The sequence below is a fragment of the Ornithorhynchus anatinus genome, chromosome 12 (assembly GCF_004115215.2).
Source record: "Ornithorhynchus anatinus isolate Pmale09 chromosome 12, mOrnAna1.pri.v4, whole genome shotgun sequence".
Lineage (NCBI taxonomy): Eukaryota > Metazoa > Chordata > Mammalia > Monotremata > Ornithorhynchidae > Ornithorhynchus > Ornithorhynchus anatinus.
In genome coordinates this window covers 6,249,517-6,276,108 of record NC_041739.1, presented here as the reverse complement: position 1 = coordinate 6,276,108, position 26,592 = coordinate 6,249,517, and the positions used below count along the sequence as shown (strand labels likewise).

Here is a 26,592-nt window from a genome sequence, read left to right as displayed (position 1 = left end):
TGCTGCGTGACCTTGGTAAATCACTTCACTTCTCTGGGCCTCAGTTACCTCATCGGCCAAATGGGGATTAAGAGAGTGAGACCCATGTGGTAGAGGGACTCTGTCCAACCTGATCAACTTGTATTTACCCCATTACCTAGAATAATAATTGATAATAATAATAATGATAATGGTACTTGTTAAGTGCTTACTGTGTGCCAAGCACTGTTCTGAGCACTGGGGCAGATACAAGTTAAGCAGGTTGAACACAGTCCCTGTCCCATCTGGGCCTCACACTCTTAATTCCCATTTTCCAGACGAGGTAACCGAGGCCCAGAGAAGCGAAGCGACTTGCCCAAGATCACACAGCAGATGTGGCGGGGCTAGAATTAGAACCCAGGTCTTTCTGTCTCCAGGTTCTGTGCTCCGTCCCCTAATCCTGTGCGCTTCTACAGTGCTTGACACACAGTAAGCGCTTGACAAATACCATAATCGTTATCATTGAGACAAATAAATCTATAGCCTCCCCCAAACCGATGGGTCAGATCGACCCGTTTCTTAGCTGTCCTCGGTCCAAACCGCTCGCCGAAATCGCAAGGCTCGGGTCGCCGCGGGCCAACTGACAAATACCAAGGCTGGTTTGCTCCAGCCCACCCGGGTCACTCAGAGAAGGGAGCCAATAACGCAGCTGGGACTCATAATAAGTCCACAAAGTCCACAAGTGTGTTTATTACATGTCGCAAGCACTTGGTTCTACATTTCAAAAACGCCACCTTCAAGCTGTTGGCACATTTATGTACAAAACAGATTCATGGTAATGCCTGCTACAAAGCATTCTTTGTGAAAATACAAACTCTAATACCGGAGAAAAGCCCAAAGCATCAACATTACGTGAGTTTAAAAGACAGTTTTAAAAATCATCACCCACCGTTGGACACAGAACTGAAACACTACGCTATAGAATCCCCCCCCCCAAAAAAAAGGTTCGTAATACTCTTTGCAGACCTGTAATACTGCACGTAACAGAAAACCGTTGACCCGGAAAGACAGTCTAAGTGTAAAAAATCCAAAACGAAACAAATCAAACTAGAACTACTGAATGCATAACCATGCCACAGAGAACTCTAGTAATACCCCCTAGCTATTGCAAGAAGTTTTAAAAATGGCGGCTGCTGCAGGATGAGTTTTTATACAAAGATGTTTACCCAAGAGCCTTTATTAGAAATGCACTTACACTGAGAAAGATTTTCACCACGGCCCAATAAGTGCACAAACCTATCTAGGATTCTGAACCCTGACAAAAATGTCTTGTCAGGCTGCATTGATTCAAAAGACACTATACAGCATTCTTGTAGCATTAGAAATAGGCAAACGGAGAAAAAAAAATGACAATGTTAAAACAAACACCAAATTTGGTCCAGTAATACTGATTGTTTTTTGTTGTTTTTTTTTTTTAATCTTGGTTTTTTTCTTCTGATACAGGCTTTTTATAAAATTCCCATTCTTTTTCCACCGTTTCAAAATAAAGATTAAAATATATTACTACACATCCAAACAGTACAGCCCACAGTGGCTTTTCACCTCACTTTAAACATACCACAGGGAAACTGAGAGATGGTGGAAAGCTGCAAGCTAAGCTATGATTACATTTATGGAAGCCGTTTTTCATATATCATATACAGTTTATGTATAAGGTTACGGAGGTGCAATCTGTTGAAATGTTTAAAGCAGGTAAAAAGACTTCTAAGGGGATGGGGGAGACTGTATTTTTGATCGATCACTTTTCTAAATGTCGTTATTTCCCCATACGAACAGCCCCTCTTCAGCTTAGCCACCGGTCAAATCACAAAGCGGTCATTGCGCGGCCATCTAGGAGTAGCTAAATCGGTTACGTCGTTCTACGCGCTATACGTCTTGAAGAGTGTTACAACCTGAAAAAGTGACCATGCATTAGCACCCGTCTACATGCTCACAAAAGAAACAGGAATCATCACCGATAAAACCTTGAAAGAGAGAAATATCCTATTAAGAACATCGAGAAGACAACTTTAACAGAGATAAGAAGCACTTTTTTCTTTTTTTTTTCTTTTTTTACCTACTGTTACAAATTTAGAAATTGCACCTTGGATTGTTCGAAACATCGCACGGGACCGCCGGCGAAGATGGCCTAAGGTCCCCTGGCAAGATTTCCAAATTTCCAGGAAAGTCATCGATACGTCCTGTCTGTATATTGTACACCCTGTGTACAGTGATCCCTTTGAAGTATACCTGTAGTTGAAGTCGTTACCGAAATCACAACGGAAAAGTATAAAAAGGCTATTTTTTTTCTTTTCAAAAACATATAGGAAACGATGCGAAAGGTATTATGCGTGACCCATATGGAGTGTTTAAAAAAAAAAATGACTCTCTCCTGTGGATGGGAGTTAGTATCCTGGATCTAAGAGAAGGGGTTAACCGGAGAGGATTCAGGTCGGTCTGCAGAGGGGAATACAATCACAAAAACGATTAGCGGACTCAAGAGACCGAGGGCTAAAACCGCCAAGGGTTGAAGTCGGGCAACCGATAGGGCGCCTTGGCTACCTGTCGGGAGAAGCACTCTCCTTTCGCTCGGGCGTGGGCGAGGGGAGGGGAAGAGGGGGAACGAGAAAGCATTCGGATGACCGGGAGGAAGGGGAAGGGGGACGGGAAAGGGAAGGGAAGGGTCTTCCTTATGTGTAGGCATTAAGCCGCTCTTTGGAGCGGGTGGAATGAATGTCGTGCAGCTCCTGCTCCTCCTTCGACTTGATGTCCTCGTATTTCTGCATCCGGCAGGCATCCTTCACGTAGGCCCAGTTGGCGGACAGGACCATAAGGTAGTGAACCTGTCGGGGATCAAGAGATAGGTGGTTCGTCATCAAGGCCGACAAGGCCGAGTCACAGTTGCTCTCCTCGAAACTGTAATCTCGTTGTGGGCAGGGAATGCGTCTGTTCTATTGCACCCTCCCAAGTGCTTAGTGCAGTGCTCTGCACACAGTGAGTTCTCAATAAATGATAATGTTGGTATTTTTTAAGCGCTTACTATGTGCAGAGCACTGTTCTAAGCGCTGGGGTAGATACAGGGGAATCAGATCGTCCCACGTGAGGCTCACAGTCTTAATTTCCATTTTACAGATGAGGTAACTGAGGCACAGAGAAGTGAAGTGACTTGCCCACAGTCACCCGGCTGACAAGCGGCAGAGCCGGGATTCGAACCCATGACCTCTGACTCCTAAGCCCGGGCTCTTTCCACTAAGGCACGCTTCTTCTCTAAGATAAAATAAATAAAAAATAAAATTAATATAAAATAAAATAAAAATAAATACGACTGCAGTGAATTGAATTGTCCCAGAGGCGGGTGAGAGGGAGACAAAGAAGGAGCTGCCTTATTAGCCAGTCAATCAGTCAGTCAATCGTATTTATTGAGTGCTTACTGTGTGAACAGCACTGTACTAAGCACTTGGGAGAGTACGACACAACAGTATAACAGATACATTCCCTGCCCTCAGCGAACTTACAGTTCAATGGGGGAGACAGACATGAATATGACTAAATAAAATGACAGATAGGGACATTAGTGCTGTGGGGCTGGGAGGGGGGATGAATAAAGGGAGCAAGTCAGGGAGAAGCAGAAGGGAGTGGGAGAGGAGGAAAGGAGGGCTTAGGGAAGGCCTCTTGGAGGAGACGGGCCTTCGATAAGGCTTTGAAGCGGGGGAGAGTCGTTGTCTGTCGGATATGACAGACAATTGGTGGGTTGGCTTGGCCCAAACTAAACTCCCAGGACAAAACAGATGGGCATCCACAGCTTAGCCAGGCTGCTTCAACGACCATCTCTACACAGATGACTCTCAAACCTACCTCTCCAGCCCTGACCTCTCTCCTCCTCTGCAATCTTCCTTTTTCTCTCTGCCTCCATGACATCTCTTGTTGGATGTTCCGCTGAAGCCTCCAACTTAACAACATCCCAAACTGAACTTCTCCCAAATCTACCTCTCCAGCCCCAACCTCTCTCCTTCTCTGCTCTACTGCATTTCCTCTCTGCCTTCGGAACATCTCTTCTTGGATGTCCCGGTGAACTCTCTAACTTACACATCCAAACCAAACTTCTTATATTCCCACCCAAACCCTGTTCTGCCCCTGACTTTCCCTTCTCTGATCAGCACAATTCATCCAGTCACATTTATTGAGCACTTACTTTGTGTAGAGTATTGTGCTAAGTGCTCGCAATAATAAGAGACACATTCCCTGCCCACAGTGAACCCACAGTCTTAAGGGGGGAGACAGACATCATTAGAAATAAATTTTCATATATTTACATAAGTGCTGCGGGGGTGGGTGTGGGGAAGAACAGAGGGAGCAAGTCAGGGTGATATAGAAGGGAGTGGGAGGAAAGGAAAGTCGGGGCTTAGTCAGGGAAGGCCTCTTGGAGGAGATGGGCCTTCGATAAGGCTTTGAAGGGGAAGAGAGTCATTGTCGGATTTGAGGAGGGAGGGCGTTCCAGGCCAGGGGCGGGAAGCGGGGTAGGGGTCGGCGGTGAGAAAGGCGAGACCGAGGTACGGTGAGAAGGTTTGCACCAGAGGAGCAAAGTGTATGGGCTAGGTTGAAGAAGGAGAGAAGTGAGATGAGGAAGGAGGGGGCGAGGGCGTGGAGTGATTTAAAGCCAAGGGTGAGGAGGCTTTCCACCACTGGAATTTCTGGTGGAGCGGGGTGACCCCTCCTGAACGTTTCTGTAGAAAAAATGATCCGGGCGGCAGAGTGAAGTATGGACTGGAGTGGGTCGAGACAGGAGGCTGCGAGGTCAGCGAGGAGGCCGATGCATTCATCCACCACATCCTCCCTGTTTCACCAAAGCAACAACCTTGGCGTCGTCTTCGACGCATCTCTCTCATTCAACCCGTGCATTCAGTGGGTCACCACATCCTATCAGTTTTTCCTTCCCAACATCTCTTCTCCTTCCTCTCCATCCAAGCTGCCATCCTAGTTAATCCAAACACTACCCCCTCGACAACTGCATCAGTTGTATCGTATGGTCCCAAGCACTCAATACAGCGCTCGGCTCACAGTCATCGCTCCATCAGTAGCATCGAGCGATTGAATGATTTGACCTTCAATAGGTCCCACCTGGAAGAATACTGTAGTGGACACTTCGCAGTGTGGAGCACCCCCGATCACCCACTCGCTCGTTGTGCTCCGAGCCCCGGCAGAAACACGGTTGCCAGGGACAAGGCGGTGTAAATGGTTTGGGGCCGACAACCTACACTGGCAGCTATCTCTTCCTCCGACCGAGTCTCCAGGCCTGACCTCTCAGGGCCGTGGCTCAGCTGTCCTTCTTGGGTGGGGGAATCTACAAATAGAATCAGAGGATTAACTCCCAGGTGTTAGGAGATTTTTCCCTTTAACCCCCTGCTAAGGAGATCCAGAGAGCAAAGCTTCTTTGCACCGATTCTGAAAGGCACTGTTGTACAGGAGAGATGTTGTGACACCGAAGCTCGTGGTACAGAAGATTTCTTAAGGCATATCATTGCCCACAGCATGTTTAACTTGGTTGGATAGAGATTGTGTTCAAAAAGGACTGCATCCAGCAGAAGGAGGCTGAATGAAGTAGACAGAGAGTCCAGTGGCTTCTAGATGACAATAAATGATAACAATAAAAGGTAGAAGATAAGTTGTGATAAATATCATAGGAATCATTATTAGGGTCTTTTTTATGGAGAAGGCTTTCTGAGGGGATAGTACTATGCTAGGCACTTGGGAAAGTTTAAAATAAGCAAGAGACCTGTTCTCTGCCCACAAATAAATGTCAGATTCACCCTAAGGGGGGAGAGAAGAAAAAAATGTTTCCAAACATTAGGAGCAGACAATTACTCCCCCTACTTCAAAGCCTATTGAAGGTACACCTCTTTGAGCAGACTTTCCCTGACTAAGACCCCCTTTTCCTCTTCTCCCACTTCCTTCTGCATCACCTTGATTTGCTCTCTTTATTCTTCCCCGCTCCCAGCCCCACAGCACTTAAGTACACGTCTGTAATTTCTTTATTTATATTAATCTCTGTCTACTGCACTCTAGACTGTAAACTCATTATGGGCAGGGAATGTGTCCGTTTATTGTTGTATTGCATTCTCCCAAGCACTTATTCATTCAATAGTATTTATTGAGAGCTTACTATGTGCAGAGTTAGTACAGTAAACACTCAATAAATACTATTGAATGAATTAATGAATGAAAATGGTCAAAAATCGAATAGCATGAAGATGCTAAGATAAGACAGGGTAATAGGTAAAAATGAATATATTTTAGGTAGGAATAGACAGACAAATAGGCAGATATTTATCCAGATGGATAAAGCTGACCTCTCTACCCACCTGTCCATGTGCTTTTACTTTTTGAGGAAAACCTTTGGGCTTGGTAGGGGGAATGGGAGGGGAAGAATCCATGATCTCAGCTGCTTTCTTTACATTCTGTCCGCACTACCTCCTCTTGGAAAGACCCGCTCATCCGTCCTCCGAGGGAGTACCGAGAAAGCCGATTGGGATCTTTTCCCTCTCCAAACGTACTTTTGAGGGGGAGGGCTGATTAATCAAAGGGGAGCTGGCCCAGTTCCACATTTGGAATGAACCATTCCGATGTTCCTGCTGTGGTGTCCGGATGGCTCCTTTTCTCCCGTTCTTCTCTCCTTGGGTATCTGGCCACCACTCTCTAGTTTGGGAGCCCAGAGTGAGCATGACGTGAATCTGGATCCTAGTTCACATAGCCTTCTCCCTCAGAACTTTGTCCAGGGCTCTACACGCTGTTCTTGAGGGCAGCGAATGTCCCTCAATCTACTTTAGTACTAATTATAATAACTGTGCACTTTTGAGCACCTACTATGAGCCAAGCACTGTTCTTCACTCTGAAGTTCATACAAATCTACTCAGATCAGACTAATCTTTAGCCATCTTTCTACATTATTCTGTTTCCCCACTCAACAAGAACCAGCAGGGGTTGCCATATCAAAGAGAAACTCCTTACCATTAGCTTTAAAGCCTTCCATCACCAGGCCTTCCCCTTACTTTACCTCTCTGATTTTCTACTGCAATCCAGCACGCTCACTCGGCTTCTCTAATATCAACCTTCTCACTGTACTTCGTTCTCATCTGTCTCGCAGGCAACCTCTCATCCAAGTCCCACCTCTGGCCTAGAACACCCTTACCCTTCAGATCCAGCGGATGATCACTCTCCCCACCCTCAAGACCTTATTAAAATCTTATCTCCTCCAAGAGGCCTTCCCCAACTAAACCTCATTTCCCCGGCTCCCTCTCTTTTCTGTGTTGTTCTTGCACGTGGATTTGAACGCTTTTTTCAAACCACCCTCAGCCCCAGAGCACTTCTGTACTTACCCATAATTGATTTATTTAGAGTAATGTCTGTCTTCCCCTTTATAGACTGCAAACTCCTTGTGGACAGGGAACGTGTCTACCAATTCTGTACACTGCACTCTCCTATGCGCTTAGTGAAGGGCTCGACACACAGTAAGCACTCAGAAAATATATTTGATTGATTGTCCAAACAGGGCTCACATTTTTAAGGGGGTGGGAGAAAAGATATTTCATCCTCATTTTACACTTTCCCAAGTGTTGAATTCAGTCAGTCTATCAGATTTACTGAGCATTTACTTTATATAGAGCACTGTACTAAATGCTTGGAAGAGCTAAATATAACAATGAACAGACACATTCAAAAATACTACTGATTAATTGTAAGCACTTAATGGTAATTATTGTTGTTCCTGGTAATAATATTACTATTACTGCTACTACTAATAATAAAAAAGCACCTATTACATTCCAAGCATTATACTAAGCACTGGGGTAGGTGCAAGATAATCTGGTCAACCACAGTCTGGGTTGCATGTCGGCCTTACAGTCTAAGAGGGAGAGAGAACAGGCACTGAGTCCTCATTTTACAAATGAGGAAACTGAGGTTGCTAAGTGACTTGGCCTAGGTCACACAGAAGACAGGTGGCAGAGCCTAAATTAGAACTCAGGTCCACTGATATGTTCTGTTCCCTGGACGGTGGGTTGGGGTGATTTGGAAGTGAAGGACAAGAAGGTTGATTCTACTAGCGTGGGAAGGAGCTGTGGATTCTAGAGGTGAGGGAATGTGTGTTTGCATTCACCTCTTGGGGCTCTGGAGTTTGGCCCAACTCCATGCCATTTCTCCTCCCTGCACCCCCGAGAGGATTTCCAGCCTCCTTAGGGCCGCCCTGGAGGAAGAATCCACATTCCCCGGTCCTGCCGCCCAGAGCAGAGGAATATTGGATTTTGAATCGCTCCAGATGCCAACACAGCCCCAGGCCTAAGCAATCCTCCTTAGCATTAAAAGCATAGGGGACTGAATTGTCACAAAACCCGATTATGTGAGCATGACATCCGCTCCCAACATAGACATCGCGGGGGGCCTACTCTAATGGATTTTTCCATAGAGTCTAAACACATCTCTCTAGCTGCTCTGAAAATACTTCCTCGTTTCATGGGAGCAATTAGCCAACGGGGCTAAGCGCCTTCTTCTATACCATCGGGGAAGGTGGTGGCGAAGCGGAGAAACGACTCTTTGGTTTTGGAAAGGGGTAGGGGGGAACTGTCTCCCACGCCCCGGGGAAGGAGATCAGCCTCTGCGTTGGCTTCGATCCTGACCGTTCAGGGAGGGGATCACGTCTGGGGGTGTCACGTCTGGCCTTACCATAGCGATGACCGCGGCTCCAGCTCCAGATAGCGCCACGATGAACAAGTGGAATGTCATGTTCAGCTGCAGAAGGGACCAAAGAAACACAGAGGAGGATTGGCAATGGGAAAGGAATACTGGCAAGCTTGATTGGCTACAGCCCCACTGAGTCAGGGAGTTCTCTAAGCCTCGGAGTTAGCGCAAGTTAGCATAATTACATCATCAAGCCGAGAGGGGTGCTCGGGTAATAATCATTATAGTCATAAAGGCTTAATGATTATTATGGTTTTTCCATGGTGATTTTCTACAGTTCTCTCTCACCCTCATTCAAACACTGGATTTTGGGAAAAAACCAATCAAAGCCTTTTTTAAAAAAAATGGCATTTATTAAGCACTTTACCATGTGCCAAGCACTGTACTAGGTGCAGAAGTAGATACAAGATTATCAGATTGGGACACAGTCCATGTCCCACATGGGATTCAGTCTTAATCTCCATTTTATAGATGAAGGAACTCAGGCACAGAGAAATGAAGTGCCTTGTCTAAGGTCACACAGCAGACACTTGCTTGAATTGTTTCGATAGTCTTGTATAATAATAATAATAATATCTATGGTATTTTCTAAGTGCTTACTATGTACCCAGCACTACTCTAAGCGCTGGGGTAGATACAAGGTAATCAGGTTGAATACAGTTCCTGTCTCACATGGGGCTCACAGTATCAATCCCCATTTTACAGATGAGGGAACTGAGGCCCAGAGAAGTGAAGTGACTTGCCCAAGGTCTAACAGCAGACCAGTGGGGGAGTCGGGATTAGAACCCACGACCTCTGGCTCCCAAGACTATGCTCTCGCTTTCGTATCCCCTCCAGGACAACCACACAAGAAAACCCACCTGTAGGCGGAAAGGGAAGGAGTGGAAACTTGCACATCTGATCCCATCTTTGAGGAAATCTCACCTCCCCACTCTGCCTTTCATCCCATCTTTCCATTGCAGATGGCAGTGTGATGTGCATCACAGAGAGAAATGTGTCAGGAAAATGTTTATGCATTTGACAAAGCCTTTAGCACATTTGCTCACCTCGGTGGATTCACACATCCTCAGGAAATTTTCTGACATGGTGCAAATCTTCTTCTCCTCTCCAATTGTCACGATTCCTACAAGAAGGGAGCATTCAATGGATTTAGATTTCACCATGTTAAATGGCTCCGAGGGAGAATGAACTGAACCGAGCGTGTCCCATTTTTGGATTATTATAATTGTTATATTTGTTAAGAGGTTACTACAGAACAGTGGGAATTCATGATTTCTCTGTTACATCATCTGTAAAATGGAGATCGAGACTGTGAGCCCCATGTGGGACAGGGACTGTGTCCAATCTCATTAGCTTGCATCTAATCCAGCCCTTAGTACAGTGACTGGCACATAGTGAGTGCTTAAGAAATACTTTAAATTAAAAAAAAAAACCCATCTCTGCCATCTTTTTTAAGCCCCTTCTGGGTCAGTTTGGAATACATGTGGAAGGGTGGCTGAAAATCATCAAGTCATATTCACACAAATCCAACTGTTCTCTGGACTCTCCCCAGCACCTAGTAGAGTGCTCTGCACACAGTAAGCGCTCGATAAATACGATCGACTGACTGACTCATGTAATTGAATCTGCCAACTGGACCCTCCAGTATTGGAAGATCTGGAAGCAAATGGACCCCGATCTCTCTCTTCTTGTGACAAACAGGCTGCAGGCAGAATCCAAAGTCGCTCACAGAGCGAAAAGCAAATTCTGGAGACCCTGAAGAGAATCGTACCCAAAGGAGGGCAAGATCCTCTGTTGTTAATGATAGTGGCTGATATCAATAAGGGAAGACAGGGAGAGATTGCTTCTCTTCAATGTAGTTCATGATTGGATTGCATACGGTTGAAAGGGCTTGTTAATGACCCATGCCTGTGAGGAAATTAGTTATCAGTTTCCTGAAAATGAGCTCTCGCTCGTTGTCGAGTAAGATCTTTCCCTTAGATGTCTCTGTTGGTAGAATAAGTTCTATAATTATCACCTCAAGTACCTACTGACATAATCGCCGGCAATAACAATGATGATTGTGATATTTGTTAAGCACTTATTATACGTCAACCACCGTACTAAGCACTGAGGTAGATTCAGGACACAGTCCCTGTCCCACATGGGGTTCGCTGCCTAAGGTGGAGGGAAAAGAGATATTTAATCCCCATTTTATGGCTGAGGAAACCGAGGCACAGAGACGTTAAGTGAATTTCCCTAGGACACCGAGCTGGCAAGTGGTGCCGACTGGATCAGAACCCAGGTCTCCTGGCTGCCAGTCCAGTGCTTTTTCCACTAGGCCATACTGCTTGGTGCCGAAGGAGGAGGTAGAGGATATAATCTAGGGAGTAAATGAATTAATTGGAAAGGGTGAGTGTGCAGACAATGTGAAGAAGAGTCCAAGTGGATGAATCAGAAGGAGGAGATTTGGGGCCAAATTCCAACAGAAAAGAGGGAATTGAAGTGGCAAGCATTCATTCAATAGTACTTCATTCAATAGTATTTATTGAGCGCTTACTATGTGCAGAGCACTGTATTAAGCGTTTGGAATGTACAATTCGGCAACAGATAGAGACAATCCCTGCCCATTGACGGGGTAACAGTCTAATCGGGGGAGAGAGGGGGAGGGGGAAGCAGGAGGAAGGGGGAACTCAGGATGTGTTCAAGGCACAATGGGAAATTAAGGGTCTGTGGAAGGGGGCCAGGCTATCAGAGTGGGAGTTGGAGAGATTCGCTCTGACCACACAGACTGCAGATAATCAGAAGACCTCGGTCCTGATCTCAGATCCCTCACTTTCATCATTCATTCGATCGTATTTCTTGAGAGCTTACTGTGTGCACAGCTCTGTACCAAGCACTTGGAAAGTACAATTTAGCAATAAATAGAGACAATCCCTGCCCACACCGGGTTTACAGTCTAGAAGGGGGGAGACAGACAACAAAACAAGTAAACAGGCATCAATATAAATAAATAGAATTATAGATCTATACACATCCTCGGGCAAGACATTTTACTTCTCCGTGCCTATTTTCTCATTTATAAAACGGGAAATTCCAGTTCTCCTTCCCCTCTAGACTGTAAACTCGTTATGGGCAGGGAACAGGTCTGCTCATTCTGTTACAGTGTCTTCTCCCAAGGGCTTAGAACAGTAGCAGTAGTAATAGAGTTTATTAAGCGCTTGCTATGTAATAATAATAATTGTGGTATTTGTTAAGTGCTTTCTATGTGCCGAACACGGGCCTAAGCACTGGGGTAGATACAGAGTAATCAGGTTGTCCCACATGAGGCTCACAGTCTTAATCCTCATTTTACAGATGAGGTAACTGAGGCACAGAGAAGTGAAGTGACTTGCCCAAAGTAACATAGCTGATAGGTGGCGGAGCCAGGGTTAGAACCCATGACCCCTGACTCCTAAGCCCGTGCTCCTTCCACTGAGCCACGCTGCTTCTACGTGCAGAGCATGGTACTCAGCATTGGGAGGGAATACATCGATGAGAATTAGTCACCATCCCTGACCATCTGTGGGTTCACGTCCCAAAAAATAGGGAGGGGGGCTGGTGACAGACCCTTAAGGAGAGAGAAAACAAGACACCATGACAACATAAAGATGAAATACACAGTACTTTACACAGTGTTGGAGATCAATAAATGCTACGGAATGATTGATTAAAGAACAGAGATCAGATCTCATCCAGCTTCCATAATCCCCATCGCAATGTCACAGTGGCCACTCTCTAAAATGTATTTAGTGATGGCGATAAAGATCATTTGAAAAATGACTACTCTAGGTAACATCCCTGAACTGTCTTAGTGGAAAGAGGCCGGGCCTGGGAGTCAGCAGGACACGGGGTCTAACCCAGCTTCGCCGCATGTCTGCTGCGTGACCTTGGGTGAGTCACTAAACCTATCTGGGCCTCGGTTATCTCATCTGTAAAATGGGGATTAAGAGTGCGAGCCCCATATGGGACAGAGACTGTGTCCAAGCTGCATAACTTGCTTTGAACAGTGCTTACTACATAGTAGGCACTTCATAAGTATCATAATAATAATAATTATTCATTTTATGATCCCTCTTGGTTTATATTTTTATGTGTGTCTCCCCCATTAGAGTGTGAGCTCTTTGTGGGTAGGGAACATGTCATTTCATTATTCTATATTTGCCATGATACGAGTACAGGGTACTACATCAAGACTGTAAGCTCGCTGTGGGCAGGGAATGTGTCCGTTATATGATTATAGTGTCCTCTCCCAAGTGCTTAGTACAGTGCTCTGCACGCAGTTAAGTGCTCAATAAATAAAATCGACTACCTGACCAAGAGGGTACTCAATAAATATTGCTGCTATTACTCCTAACCCTCCTCCTCCTGTTATTACTCCTACTTCTATTAACCACCACCTACAAAGGTCATGCCTGCCTTGCTGATGGCCACCTTGGAGCTTGATTTCATTCCCTGTCATACTCCCTATGAAATGTGTCCCATTTCTTTCAGGCCCGTAGCCAAAACGGGAATATAAAGACCTCTCACAGTGTAAATTGAAAATGACTTAGGGATTGTAAAACCTGAGTTGGGGCAGCAAAGCTGAGGCACTGTTGGAATTTCTGTGAGAATCACGAAACCCATTTCGACTCCTTGGATCAAGAGTACCAATCAAAATAATGGGAATACAATTCTTTACACTGCTGGTACTTCCTTTCTAATACAGTGTGTCGGACCTTTAGAGTACGGTGGTGCGGACGTGATCTGCGTGTTACTGAAATGGGGTTTCTTTGTTCAGGTGGTTAGACAGCAACCTCATCCTTGTTCTTCACTGCATCCTCCTTTTTGGATGCACAAGGTATGTGCTAAACATTCCACTCTGTGTCAAACACTGTTCTAAGCGCTGGGGTATATACAAGTTCATTAAGCCAGATTCAGTCCTGTCTCACAAGAGGCTCACAATCTAATCAGGAGAGAGAACAGGTCTCGAATCTCCATTTTGCAGCTGAGGAAACTGAGGCACAGAGAAGTGAAGTGACTCTCTTAGTACGGTGAAGCACTCAATAAATACCATTGATTGACTGATCGATTGATCTCTCAAAGACTCTTTTTTCAGAACAGACTGGAAACCCTCTGATTTGGGCCTACAGGAGGTGGAGACGTTGAATCCCCAGCTATTTTGTATCAAGGAGGTTGGAGGGAAGGCTGTTTTCCGTTTCTCTAGCCCTAACAGATGATTGCAAAGCATTTCTTCCATCCACAAACCCCATAATGAAAAGTGCATTTGTGTGAAGTGGGAATGAGGAAATGAGAACTGCTGATAATTAGGTAGCAGATGATAACCGTGCTTGGGTTCAAAGAGACTGATTACTTAATTCTCTAAACAAGGGCTGTCTGCATATTTGTGGTTAGAAAACTGCTACGGAAGCTGCCAGAGAGCTAGATATATTTGTCCGAGTCAGGACCTGGCCACTGAGGTGGGCTAATGGGATGAGGCCTCTCCTATTCTTTTCAGAAGAACGGTGGGCCATTTATCTTTTTTTGCCAGGGAAATGGTCCCAGGATTATCTCAGATGAAGTGAAAAGATTTGGGAGGCAGTCTGAGATTGGCAGAAGGAGGGGAAGCTACCGTGGAATTTCCTCTGGCCGGGACCATCAAACCTTGACACAGAATGAATGCTGCCCCAAGGTAGCGACGTGGCCTAATGGATACAGCACAGGTCTTAAGAGTCAGAGGACCTGGGTTCTAATTCCAGCTCTGCTGCAGCATGACCTTGGGTGAGTTACTTCTCTGTTCCTCAGTTTCCTCAACTGTAAAATGGGGATTTAATACTTACACCCTGAGTCCCTTGTAAGATAGGGACTGTATCCAACCTGATTAACTTGTTTCTATGCCGATGTTTAGAACAGGGCTTGACACAGGGTAAGTACTTAAGTACCACTTGAAACAAAATAAAAAGTATGAGTGAGTGAGTTGAGCGGATGGATGGAGGAAAAACGGCTCCTGGGTGATAAGAATCAATCAAAGGTATTTATTGAGCCCTTACTCTGAGCAGAACACTGCACTAAGCACTTGGGAGAGTACAATAAAACAAAATTAGTGGACACTTTCCCTACACATAACAAATTTACAGCCTAGAAACATTTTCAAATCAGCTTCATTCTCCCCTTTAGAGGAGGCAAGCTACGAATTAATCTTTTTTTTATGGTATTTGCTAAGCTCTTACTATGCCACATGGGGCTCACAGTCTTAATCCCCACTTTACACATGAGGTAACTGAGGCCCAGAGAAGTGAAGGCACTTGCCCAAGGTCCCGCAGCAGTCAAGGGATGGAGTCGGCATTAGAACCCAGGCCTTTTGACTCCCAGGTGATGCAGAAGGGAGTGGGAGAAGAGGAAAGGGGCGCTTAGTTGGGGAAGGCCTCTTGGAGGAGATGGGCCTTGAATAAGGCCTTGAAGTGGGGGGGAGTAGATGTCTGTCAGATAAGAGGAAAGAGGGTGTTCCAAGCCAGAAGCAGGACACGGGTGAGAGGTCGGTGGCGAGAGAGAGGAGAAGAAGTTAGACGAGCGTCATTTCCCAACCGAGAGCCCATCGTTCACCTACCAAACTGGCGAAGGTCCAAGCAGAGATTGGCGCCTTCCACTAAGGTGGTATTTCGGCAAATGGTCCAGAGGTTGAAGTACATATAGACGGGTAGAGAGGTGAAGGCGGTCACACCAAGCCAGGCCAGCATGAAGATGTATGTCAGCATGATGAACTGAAACACAGAAAATGAACAGAGAAGAGGAAAAAGCTTGCATTTGGCAAATAAACATTCTCCAAATGGCCCCATGTTGTGATTTTTTTTTAAGTCAGTCAATCTCTGTCTGTCTCTCTCTCCCTCACTCTCTCTCTCCCCGTACAGATGCATGTATTTCCACAGGCAACCGCTAATTGAATCCAAGCAGAAGGGATTGCGAGTAGGATGAGAATAACGGGTTATTATAACTTAAGCCAGTGGGAGATATTTGCCCACAGGAGATTGTGTCAGTTGGGGAATAAATAAATAATCATTCACTGGTGCGTCCATACCATTTTTAATCATTCGTCGCTCATGTTTCGGGCTCTGGTGATTTTCTTCCCTCCAGAAAATATTTCTGATTTTCCCCAGAAATCAGAGGGGGGAAAATTATCAATAAGAAAATCCCCAACACATCCGTCACCGATTAGGTAACAGACTCGAGACCATACTAAATGGCAGAGAAATTCAGTGTCTCTCTACCGGCGCAGACATCTAACTCTGTGAGACCGAGGATCCCTCTCAGAATGGAAGCATTTCGAAGGACGTGGCATCCCCGGGTGGCTTCTGAGCCGTTTTTGAGGAGGACGGGTGAGCCCAAGTGGTGTTCACTGGGATGTCCAGTAGCCAAATGGGTAGCTGCCGGTTCCTGTCTGCCCCTGACCACTTCTGCCCGGCCCCACTCCCGATGTCGGTGAGGCCACGAAGAGCGCTCCATACCCGACCCTCCCAAGCCAAAAGAAAAGGAAGTTGGCGAGGCGAAGGCCCGCGAGGCCTGGGCGGGGAGAGGCCGGGCCAAAGGAAAGGGCAGCGACAGCAGGCAGGGCCATCCAGCGAGCATGCGGCAGCCTTCCAGCCGAGCGAAAAATGGCTTCAGAGGAGACGGGGGCGCGGCCGCACCGGAGGCGGAAGAGAAGGCCAGCGTCATGCACGAAGAGGCAAAGCCGTCTAGGAAAGGATCGATGTTTCTCACCGGAAATGGGCCCTCGGGCAAGACGTTATCTTTAACCGGTCAAAATGCAATGGAAATAGGTCATTTCGAAAGGGAGGCGGTGGTCCTGGAGGGTCTAATGACGCCTGGGTGAACCCCTCAGGGCAACATATGGAGACACCAGGCCTCGACGTGACTGATGGCCATCTGATTCACAGAAGAAGATGGTCCCTCTCAGTCCACAGAACGTTCTTAAACTGGCCTTTTCTCAAACCCTAGGTTGAGTGAGTGAGTGATCATTGGACTTCACAAATGAAGGGCTAGTCTTTCCTCATAACGATGAAAGAGGACACACTACCACCATACCCCAGCTATTTTAACAAGAAAGCCATGTTTTTTGGAGGACGAGCATGTATTAATGGTTTCTTAACCACTGCTCTTCCAGACGTGAAGGGAGATTCCAGATTTTTACAGCAATAACAGCAATATTCATAAGGTCTAGACACATAAGCGACATAAGCAGATTTAGCCACCCCTTATGGGTAATGATTTCATTTTATCTCCTAAGGAGAAGCCAAATCAGTTATCACTTTTGAATGGTGTTAGGCACTTTGACCACTCCATCATAAACTCACCCGGAGGTTCTTGGGAAAGTGCTGATAAAACTTGCCCAAGGAGAGCTATAGGATTGGCATCAAAAACAGCTGGCATCCACACCAGCTGGCATCCGCACCTACCTGCAGTCAAACCCCCAGACCCTTAAAACGCTAAACAAGGATCTTCAAGGACGGGCAGTAATCTTAAGAAAGCAGATTCTTTTCAGACTCTTACAAATGCACAATTTTTACTAACGCTATTTATGAGAGCAAACTCCAATTGTAATTCTAGTAATAATGGTTGGGTTGTAATTCCGCCTAAAATTGTCTCCTGCCAGCACTTGGCGACTTTATGATGCCCCCCCCCCAAATCACCAAATCGATAGATATGCACTAAAATTGCTATGTGGCTTACGGGGAGCTGTTCTTGCAAGAACTCTTATCACTGACCACCAATGCTAAATAATCAATCAATCCCACTCCTCTTTCAGAAGTGATGACTCCCAAATGTGGGCTATATCTGGAGTTCCGATGATTTGGAGACAGGTTAGATGCTTCCTTTTTAAAAAATGGCATTTCTTAAGCACTTACCAAGTACCAAGCACTGTACTAAGTGCTGAGGAAGATGCAAGCTAATTGGGTTGGACATAGTTGATGTCCCACATGGGGCTCACAGTCTTAATCCCCATTTTACAGATGAGGAAATTGAGGCACAGAGAAGTGAAGTGATTTGCCCAAGGTCACACAGCAGGCAAGTAGTAGAGCCAGGATCAGAACCCAGGTCCTTCTGAGTCCCAAGCCCGTGATCGACCCACCAGATCACGCTGCCTCTATTTTTGAGCTTTGATTCTTTTCTATATAACAATATTGCTGGGGTTTGTTAAGGGTTTCCAAAGTACTAGACATAGGCATTTCTAGTCTTGATTTCTGACTTGGAAAAAGCTTGCTAGCTGCCTTAAGTGATGCCTTAAGTGACTGGATTTTAGAGATCATGGTCTCGATTGATCCGAGTGTCTGAACCGAAGCAATTATTCCGAGAGCAGTAACACATTTTGTTGCTGGTGTAGGTTTTAGAGATGGGTCAGAAGTGCAGGCTTCCCCTCACTAAACCTATTTGGAGCCTCCTCAAAATCACTCTGGGATCAGTTGGGGAAAAAAGAAAATAATCAAGAGAAGCTGAGTCAATCGCCCCCGTGGCGTAAAGGTCATGGTAGTCCCAGTTTCTTTGGAAACACAATGAAAGCAGTACTTTACACCCTGAAAACACAGACTGACAAACTGTAGTGTTTGTGGGTCTACATCCGCTCAATCAATCAATCACACAACAGCATTGACTGAACGCTCACTCTGTGCGCAGTACACTACTAAGAGTAGAACACAATGTGACAGGGTTGGTAGATTTGTTCCCTGCACACCAGGAGCTTACAGTCTAGAGGGGGAAACACACGTTAATATGAATAAATTTTGGATATGGACGTAAGTGCTGGGGGGATGAGAGAGGGGTGAAAAAAGGCAGCGAATCCAAGTGCGCCAGATGCAAGGAGGTGGGGATCCTTCCTCCTTCTCGCGTCTCGGCGTCGCTCCGCATGCACTCTGGGGAAACGGCCGTGGTGAGTACAAGAATGGAGTGGGTAGAAACGTCTGAGGTCCTCTCGAGTTCCCCAGTCGGGTCGGCCTTCGGGCCCCACCTGTGGAGCTGTAGGACTGGCAGTGGGTAAGGAGTGATGCCTGGTCAGAGGAGTGAGCCTGGCATGAGGTTGTGGCACTGCCCTGTCCAGAGTCTGGACTATAATTCATTCCTTCAATCGTACTTACTGAGCGCTTACTATGTGCAGAGCACCGTACTAAGCCCTTGGAACGTACGATTCGGCAACGGATAGAGACGATCCCTGCCCAACCACGGCCTCGCGGTCTAAACGAAAACCAAAATGGAGACGGCCTCTCTCTAGAACACTGGCGACCAAGCAAGATGCCTCTTGTCACCTCTTTCCAACCCCAATGGGCCCGGGAGTCAGAGGACCTGGGTTCTAATCCCTGCTTCATCACTTTAATGGCATCTGTTAAGCACTTACTATATGCCAAGCACTGTTCTAAGCGCTGGGGGAAAGTAATCAGGTTGGAGGCAGCCCATGTCCCACACGAGAAGCATGAGAGGAGAAGAGAAGCATGAGAAGAGAAGCAGCGTGGCTCAGTGGAAAGAGCACGGGCTTGGGAGTCAGAGGTCATGAGTTCGAATCCCTGCTCTGCCGCTTGTCAGCTGGGTGACTGTGGGCAAGTCACTTCACTTCTCTGTGCCTCAGTTACCTCATCTGTAAAATGGGGATTAAGACTGTGAGCCTCACGCGGGACAACCTGATTACCCAGTATCTATCCCAGCGCTTAGAACAGTGCTCGGCATAGAGTAAGCGCTTAACAAATACCAACGTTATTATTATTTTATTTATTTATGAGGGCTCATAGTTATAATCCCCATTTTCCCTGAGGCACGGGGAAGTGAAGTGACTTGCCCAAGGTCCCATAGCAGACAAGTGGAGTAGGGATTAGAACCCAGGTCCTTCTGACTCCCAGTCCAGTGCTCTATCCACTAAGGAACACTGCTTTTTCACCTCTTCTTCACTCGATTGCTTTGGGACCTTAGGCAAGTCATTTAACTTGGGCGCCTCAAGTTTCCTCATCCGTAAAATGGATCCCTCCTACTTAGACTTCAAAAGCCCAGAGCTTAGTACAGTGCTTGATACACAGTAAGCACTTAACCACGATCGTCATTATTGTTATTATGAAAAATTAATCATTTTCTATTGTCACAAAGGAATTCTTTCCAAAAATTTAAGATCCATGATAGATTGCCTTCACTGTGGAACTGAATCAAAAAATCACTATCACATTAAAGTAATTGCTCAATAAATACTATTGAATAAATTAAAGGGCTGTGAAATTGCAAGCTTCTTCTTCCTGGGTAGGATGACTTGGTTAAATACAAATCCAGTTCTAACAAGAGGAAACTCCTTATTTTTGGGAGGCACAGTTCCCGTGGCAACAGCGTACCAAATGGATCCTCATCATCTATGATATTTTTTGAGCACTTACCAGGTGCAGAGTATTGTAATAATGATAATAACTGTGGTATTTGTTAAGCGCTTACTAGGCACCGTTCTAAGTCCTGGGGTAGGTACAAGTTAATCGGGTTGGACACAGTCCCTGTCCCACATGGGACGTCCGCTCGTACTCCCCATTTAACAGGTGAACTAAACCTGTTCAGAGAAGTGAATTGACTTGCCCAAGGTCATATGGCCGTAAGCCCGTCAGTGGGTAGGGAATGTCTCTACCTGTTGCCGAACTGTACATTCCAAGTGCTTAGTATAGTGCTCGGCACACAGGAAGCGCTCAGTAAATACTAAAATACTATTGAATGAATATGGCAGAGGTGGTAGATCCAGGATTAGAAGATTTACTATGTGCCGGGAACGGCACTAAGCGCTGGAGTGGATGCAAGCCAATCGAGTTGGACACAGTCCCTTGTCCTATGTGGGGCTCACGGTCTCAATCTATCCACTAATAATAACAATAATGATAATGTTGGTATTTGTTAAGCGCTTACTATGTGCAGAGCACTGTTCTAAGTGCTGGAGTAGACACAAGGGAATCAGGTTGTCCCACGTGGGGGTCACAGTCTTAATCCCCATTTTACAGATGAGGTAACTGAGGCACAGGGAAGATAAGTCCAGAAGCAGCGTGGCTCAGTGGAAAGAGCACGGGCTTTGGAGTCAGGGCTCGTGAGTTCGAATCCCAGCTCTGCCACTTGTCGGCTGTGTGACTGTGGGCAAGTCACTTAACTTCTCTGTGCCTCAGTTCCCTCGTCTGTAAAATGGGGATGAAGACCGTGAGCCCCACGTGGGACAACCTGATTCCCCTGTGTCTACCCCAGCGCTTAGAACAGTGCTCGGCACATAGTAAGCGCTTAACAAATACCAACATAAGTGACTTGCCCACAGTCACACAGCTAAGTGGCGGAGCAGGGATTCGAACCCATGACCTCTGACTCCAAAGCCCGTGCTCTTTCCACCGAGCCACAACGCTGCTACTGAACAAAGAGTTGAATGAGTCCCCACCTCCTGCAGGTGACTTTTCAGATTCATTTCTCCTCTCTTCCCCTCTGTATTCCCCATCGCTGCCCCTTCAGCCCCTCCAGATCACCAAAGCACCTGGAGATCCAGCCTAGCGGAGAGGGCACGGGCCAGCGAGTCAGAAGGGCATGGGTTCTGATCCCAGCTCCGCCACCTGTCTGCTGTGTGACCTTGGGCAAGTCACTTCACTTCTCTGGGCCTCCGTTACCTCATCTGGAAAATGGGGATTGAGACCGCGAGCCCCACAGAGGACAAGGGACTGTGTCCAACTCGATTGGCTCGTATCCACTTCAGTGCTTAGTGCAGTGCCCGGCACACAGTAAATGCTTAACAAATTCCATAATTATCATTATCATAATTACTATTCAATCCCCAAACCCACCCCACTCCTCAAGACCCTCCAGGGGCTGCCGATCCACATCGAACTGAGACTTCAAACCGCTAAATCAGCGCTCTCCCTTCCTACCTCGCCGCTCTGCTCTCTCACTATTCAATAGTATTTATCGAGCGCTTACTATGTGCAGAGCACCGTACTAAGCGCTTGGAATGAACGAGTCGGCAACAGATAGAGACGGTCCCTGCCGTTTGACGGGCGCACGGTCTAATCACAACCCAGCCTTCACACCCCAGTCCCCTAATGTCAACCTACTCTCTGGACCTCTATCTCTCCCATCCCGCCGCCGACCCCTTGCCCGCTTTCTCCCTTAGGCCGGCAACTCTCGCCGCCTTCGTGTATGACAACCTACCACTCTCCCCACCTTCCAAAGCACCCACCGTGGCTCAGTGGAAAGAGCCCGGGCTTGGGCGTCAGAGGGCGTGGGTTCCGCTCCCAGCTCTGCCGCTTGTCGGCTGGGTGACTTTGGGCAGATCACTTAACTTCTCTGTGCCTCACCTACCACATCCGTAAAACGGGGATTAAGACTGTGAGCCCCACATGGGACAACCTGATAACCTTGTATCTACCCCGGTGCTTAGAATAGTGCTTGGCACATGGTAAGCACTTAACAGATACCATCATTATTATTCAAAACACTTCTAAAATCACATCTCCTCAAAGAGACCGTCCCCGATTTTACTCTCAATTCTTTCCCGCCCACCCATCTGTGGTGACTATGCATTTTGTCGTCTACCACTGAAGCTCTCTGAAATTCATTCCAGCCCCACAGCAGTTATGTCCCTATCCTTATATGCTACTATTTCCCCTGTCTAATTTAACATCTGCCTCGCGCCCATCGACTGCAAGCGCCTTACGGATATGGATCACGTCTACCGACTTAATTATATCGTACTCTCCCAGATGCTTAGTGCAGCACACACTGGAAGACCCTAATAAACACCACTGATCGATTGTTTGAGCGTATCTTTAAACTCTGTTGCTCCCCTTACCTGCATTTTACATTAGGGCCTGTCTCCCCCAATAGAAAGCAAACTCCTCGAGAACAGGGATCATTCTCTTCACTCTACCGCACTCCATCGAGGAATCGGGATAACGTTCCGGCTGAACTAAGGGTTCAAGGGTGTTAACTGATTGTTTCCTCCACTCGGGGTAATGTTGCGGCTAAACCGACGGTTCAAGGGTGTGAATTGATGGATTCCTCCACGGGGAACCCCAACCTTGATCGGCTGCCCTGCAAAGGTTGTTGAAAAGGAGTGAGGATGGTTTAGAGTAAAACGTCACTTCTACAAGGTGGGGTGGGAGGAAGGGGAGGACTCGAGAACTCCCTCCTGCTGATGGTGCGGGGAGCGTTAATCCTCCCCCTGCCCTATTCAAAATCCTAGGCAAGTAGGATCGAAAACATTATTGCTCTTGAGGGCAAGTACCCTGTTGGCTAACTCTATTGAATGATCACGAGTGCTCGGTCCTGGAAAATGTGTCAATCAATCAGTGGTATTTATTGAGTGCTTACTGTGTGCAGAGCAACGTTAGAAGCGCTTGAAATATCAATCATCTTATCCCGGGCAACTACACACAAACCGCTTTAACAAAATGTATTATCAGTAGTATTATTATTATTAGATTTGTTAAGTGGTTACTATGTGTCAAGCGCCATAGAGAAGCAGCGTGGCTCAGTGGGAAGAGCACGGGCTGGGGAGTCAGAGATCATGGGTTCAAATCCCGGCTCTGCCCCTTGTCAGCTGTGTGACTTTGGGCAAGTCACTTAACTTCTCTGGGCCTCGGTTACCTCATCTGTAAAATGAGGATGAAGACTGTGAGCCCCACGTGGGATAACCTGATGACCTTGTATCCTCCCCAGTGCTTAAAACAGTGCTTTGCACATAGTAAGCACTTAACAAATGCCGTCACCAGCAGCAGGACCATATTAAGCACTGGGGTAGATATAAGATCATCAGGTTCCACACGGAACTCACAGTCAAAGTAGGAGGAGAACAGGTGTCGAATCCCCATTTTACAGACAAGGAACCTGAGGCCCAGAGAAGTTAGGTGACTTGCCCAAAGTCACACAGCAGGAGGAACCATGCTCAGGCATTCATTGATTTGTTCTCCTCTAACATAAATGGCTGGAAACAGCCAAGAAATATACCAGAAGCTTTGTCTTAATGTTCATGCCCTGCATTTCTATTTCAAGCATAGTTATTTTTTTTTTTTTTTAAAAAAGATATTCCTCTTAAAGGGCAGCATCGTCATTGGAGTCGTCAAGGGGAACCGGAGAGGAAAAATAGTTTTTTGCAGGTGAGAGAAAGGTGCTTCATTTCTTCCACAGAACGGTCGACAGCTGTGGCATGAAACTTTCTGAAAATTTTCGTCTCCCCGCTGAACCCAAGCGCCCCCCCGCAGGTTAGCCGAAACCTCTCTTACGGGACCTTTTTCATTTAATATCGACACGGGAAAGAGCGATGTTTTCCATGCTGGATTTCCCACTGTCACTTGGCTTCCGACGCGATTTCAGAAAAGTGGCCCTGACAAAATCGCTCCCACACGCCACCCACCAGCATCCGTGTATCCTAGCAACAGGAAAATGCAAGATACACCGTGCTGGGCTGTCTTGAAATGATGCCTTTATTTATCGCCATTCTATAGGGGGGGAGGGCGGCATAAGAATAATAACTGTGGAATTTATTAAGCATGTACTCTATGCCAGGCATTGTACTAAGCTTCGGGGTGGAGACAAGCGAATCAAGTTGGATATAGTTCCTGTCCCACATGGAAGCTCGCTGTTTTAATCCCCATTTTCCAGGTGAGGTACCAGGCCCTAGGTAATAATAATAATAATGTTGGTATTTGTTAAGCGCTTACTATGTGCAGAGCACTGTTCTAAGCGCTGGGGTAGACACAGGGGAATCAGGTTGTCCCACGTGGGGCTCACAGTCTTAATCCCCATTTTCCAGATGAGGGAACTGAGGCGCAGAGAAGTTAAGTGACTTGCCCACAGTCACACAGCTGACAAGTGGCCGAGCTGGGATACAGCAGACAAGTTGCGGAGCTGGGATTAGAACCCATGACCTTCTGGCTTCCAGAATTGTGCTCTACCCATTAGGCCACGCTGCTTCTCTTGCTTCTATGCTGCTTTAAAGGCCCAAAGCCCCCAAGAGCCTGGAGACCTGGATTCTCCAGGACCTCAGGATTTGGGAAGCTGATTGGAGTTGGAGAGTCACTGACGGGCGGGGAAGAGCTGCCTTGTGGAAGAGGAGCATTCCCCATTGATTGAATCCCCGGTATCTTGTTTGTGTCCAGCGCAGACCACTTGATCAATAAAGATATGGCAACGGTTCAGCCCTAATAATGATAATAATGGTACTCGTTAAGTGCTGACTGTGGGCTAAGCACTGTTCTAAGCGCTGGGGTAGATGCAAGTTAATCGGATTGGACCGAGTCCCTGTCCCACATGGAGCTCACAGTCTTGATCCCTATTTTGTAGATGAGGCAACTGAGGCACAGAGACGTTAAGTGACTTGTCCAAGGCCACACAGCAGCAGCTTCTCTAGGAGGGCAGCAGAGAACAGCAGTCGGTATGTGAGGCCCTCTCCTCCCGCTGCCGTGTGGTGACCCGCCACTCCAGAGCCATTTCTGGGGAAGCCCACATACCCTACCCAACACTGACCTGGTCTTAGACCTCCCCAGATGTACAGTCGATGATTTGGAGAGAGATCCTGGAAATCTGGTTTCCGGACTGGGCGGAAAAAAAAAAAAAGTACTACTCTTGTTCAATTCCGAATTCCTGATCTGACTCGGGGCGCTACCCGCTAGTATCATTGGGAACGCTTTAGAAAGCAGCATGACCTAATGGAGAGAGCAGAAGCAGGGGAGTCAGAAGGACCTGGGTTCTAATCCTAGCTCTGTCACTTGTCTGCAGTGTGACTCTGGGCAAATCACTTCACTTCTCAGGGCCTCAGTTATCTGTAAAATGGGGATTAAGACTGTGAGATCCATGTGGGACAGGGACTCTGTCCAACCAGATATGCTTGTAGCCACCCGAGTACCCAGTTCAGTTCCAGGCACAGAGTAAGCACTTAACAAATACCAAAATTATTATTATATTATTATTATATATTACAATATTATTATTCGTATATATATGGGGAAGCAGCGTGGCTCAGTGGAAAGAGCCTGGGCTTCAGAGTCAGAGGTCATGGGTTCGATTCCCGGATCTGCCGCTTGTCAGCTGTGTGACTGTGGGCAAGTCTCTTCACTTCTCTGTGCCTCAGTTACCTCATCTGTAAAATGGGGATTGGATTAACTGTGAGCCTCACGTGGGACAACCTGATGACCCTGTATCTCCCCCAGAGCTCAGAACAGTGCTCTGCACATAGTAAGTGCTTAACAAATACCAACATTATTATTATTATTATTATTTAGGGGGCAAATTCGAGATGACTTTCGAAGCATCACCTTCCTCAACAAGTGAGCACCCACAAAAACAGTGGTACTGACCATTCTGTTCTACCATAACACATAGTTTCGCTACATCCGGCTAGTACGTTGGTAGGGAATGGGACTATTTCTTCAGATAATGGCAGGCTAGCCCTTTTAGAGTGTCAGCTCGTTGTGGGATGGGAACATTTCCGCTAACTCTCTTGCATTCTTCCAAGCACTGAGTACAGTGCCCTGGACAGAGGAAGTGATTAATAAATACCATGTCCATGATCATCATCATAATCATCAGGGAGGCAGCATGGCCGGTGGTTAGAGGATGGGTCTGGGAGTCAGAAGGACCTGGGTTCTAATCCCGACTCCATCACTTTTCTGCTTTGTGACCTTGGGCAATTTACTTCACTTCTCTGGGCCTCAGTTCCTTCAACTGTAAAATGGAGATTAAGATCGGGGAGTCCCATAAGGGACAAGGACGGTGTCCAACATGATTAGCTTCTATCTACCTCAGCACTTTGAACAGTGCATGACACAAAGTAAACACTTTAATATCACTTTTTAAAAATTATTGTTATGATGATGATGATGATGATGTCTGGATACACAA

The 26,592-nt window shown here is 46.6% G+C and overlaps 1 protein-coding gene across 2 annotated transcripts in view; it reads right to left on the bottom strand.

Annotated features, from left to right (window-relative positions):
* Nucleotides 1-679: 679 nt before the first annotated feature.
* The window catches only part of GPM6A (glycoprotein M6A), a 156,130-nt gene continuing 130,217 nt past the window's right edge, over nt 680-26,592 (bottom strand). For both annotated transcript variants that reach the window (XM_007673014.4, XM_007673015.4), the window contains exons 4-7: nt 15,332-15,485; nt 9,774-9,850; nt 8,713-8,778; nt 680-2,840 (exon numbers count right to left, since the gene is read on the bottom strand). In XM_007673014.4, the coding sequence (XP_007671204.2) occupies nt 2,688-2,840; nt 8,713-8,778; nt 9,774-9,850; nt 15,332-15,485 (450 nt within the window). In that variant the 3' untranslated portion in view covers nt 680-2,687. The remainder of the gene's footprint in view (nt 2,841-8,712; nt 8,779-9,773; nt 9,851-15,331; nt 15,486-26,592) is intronic.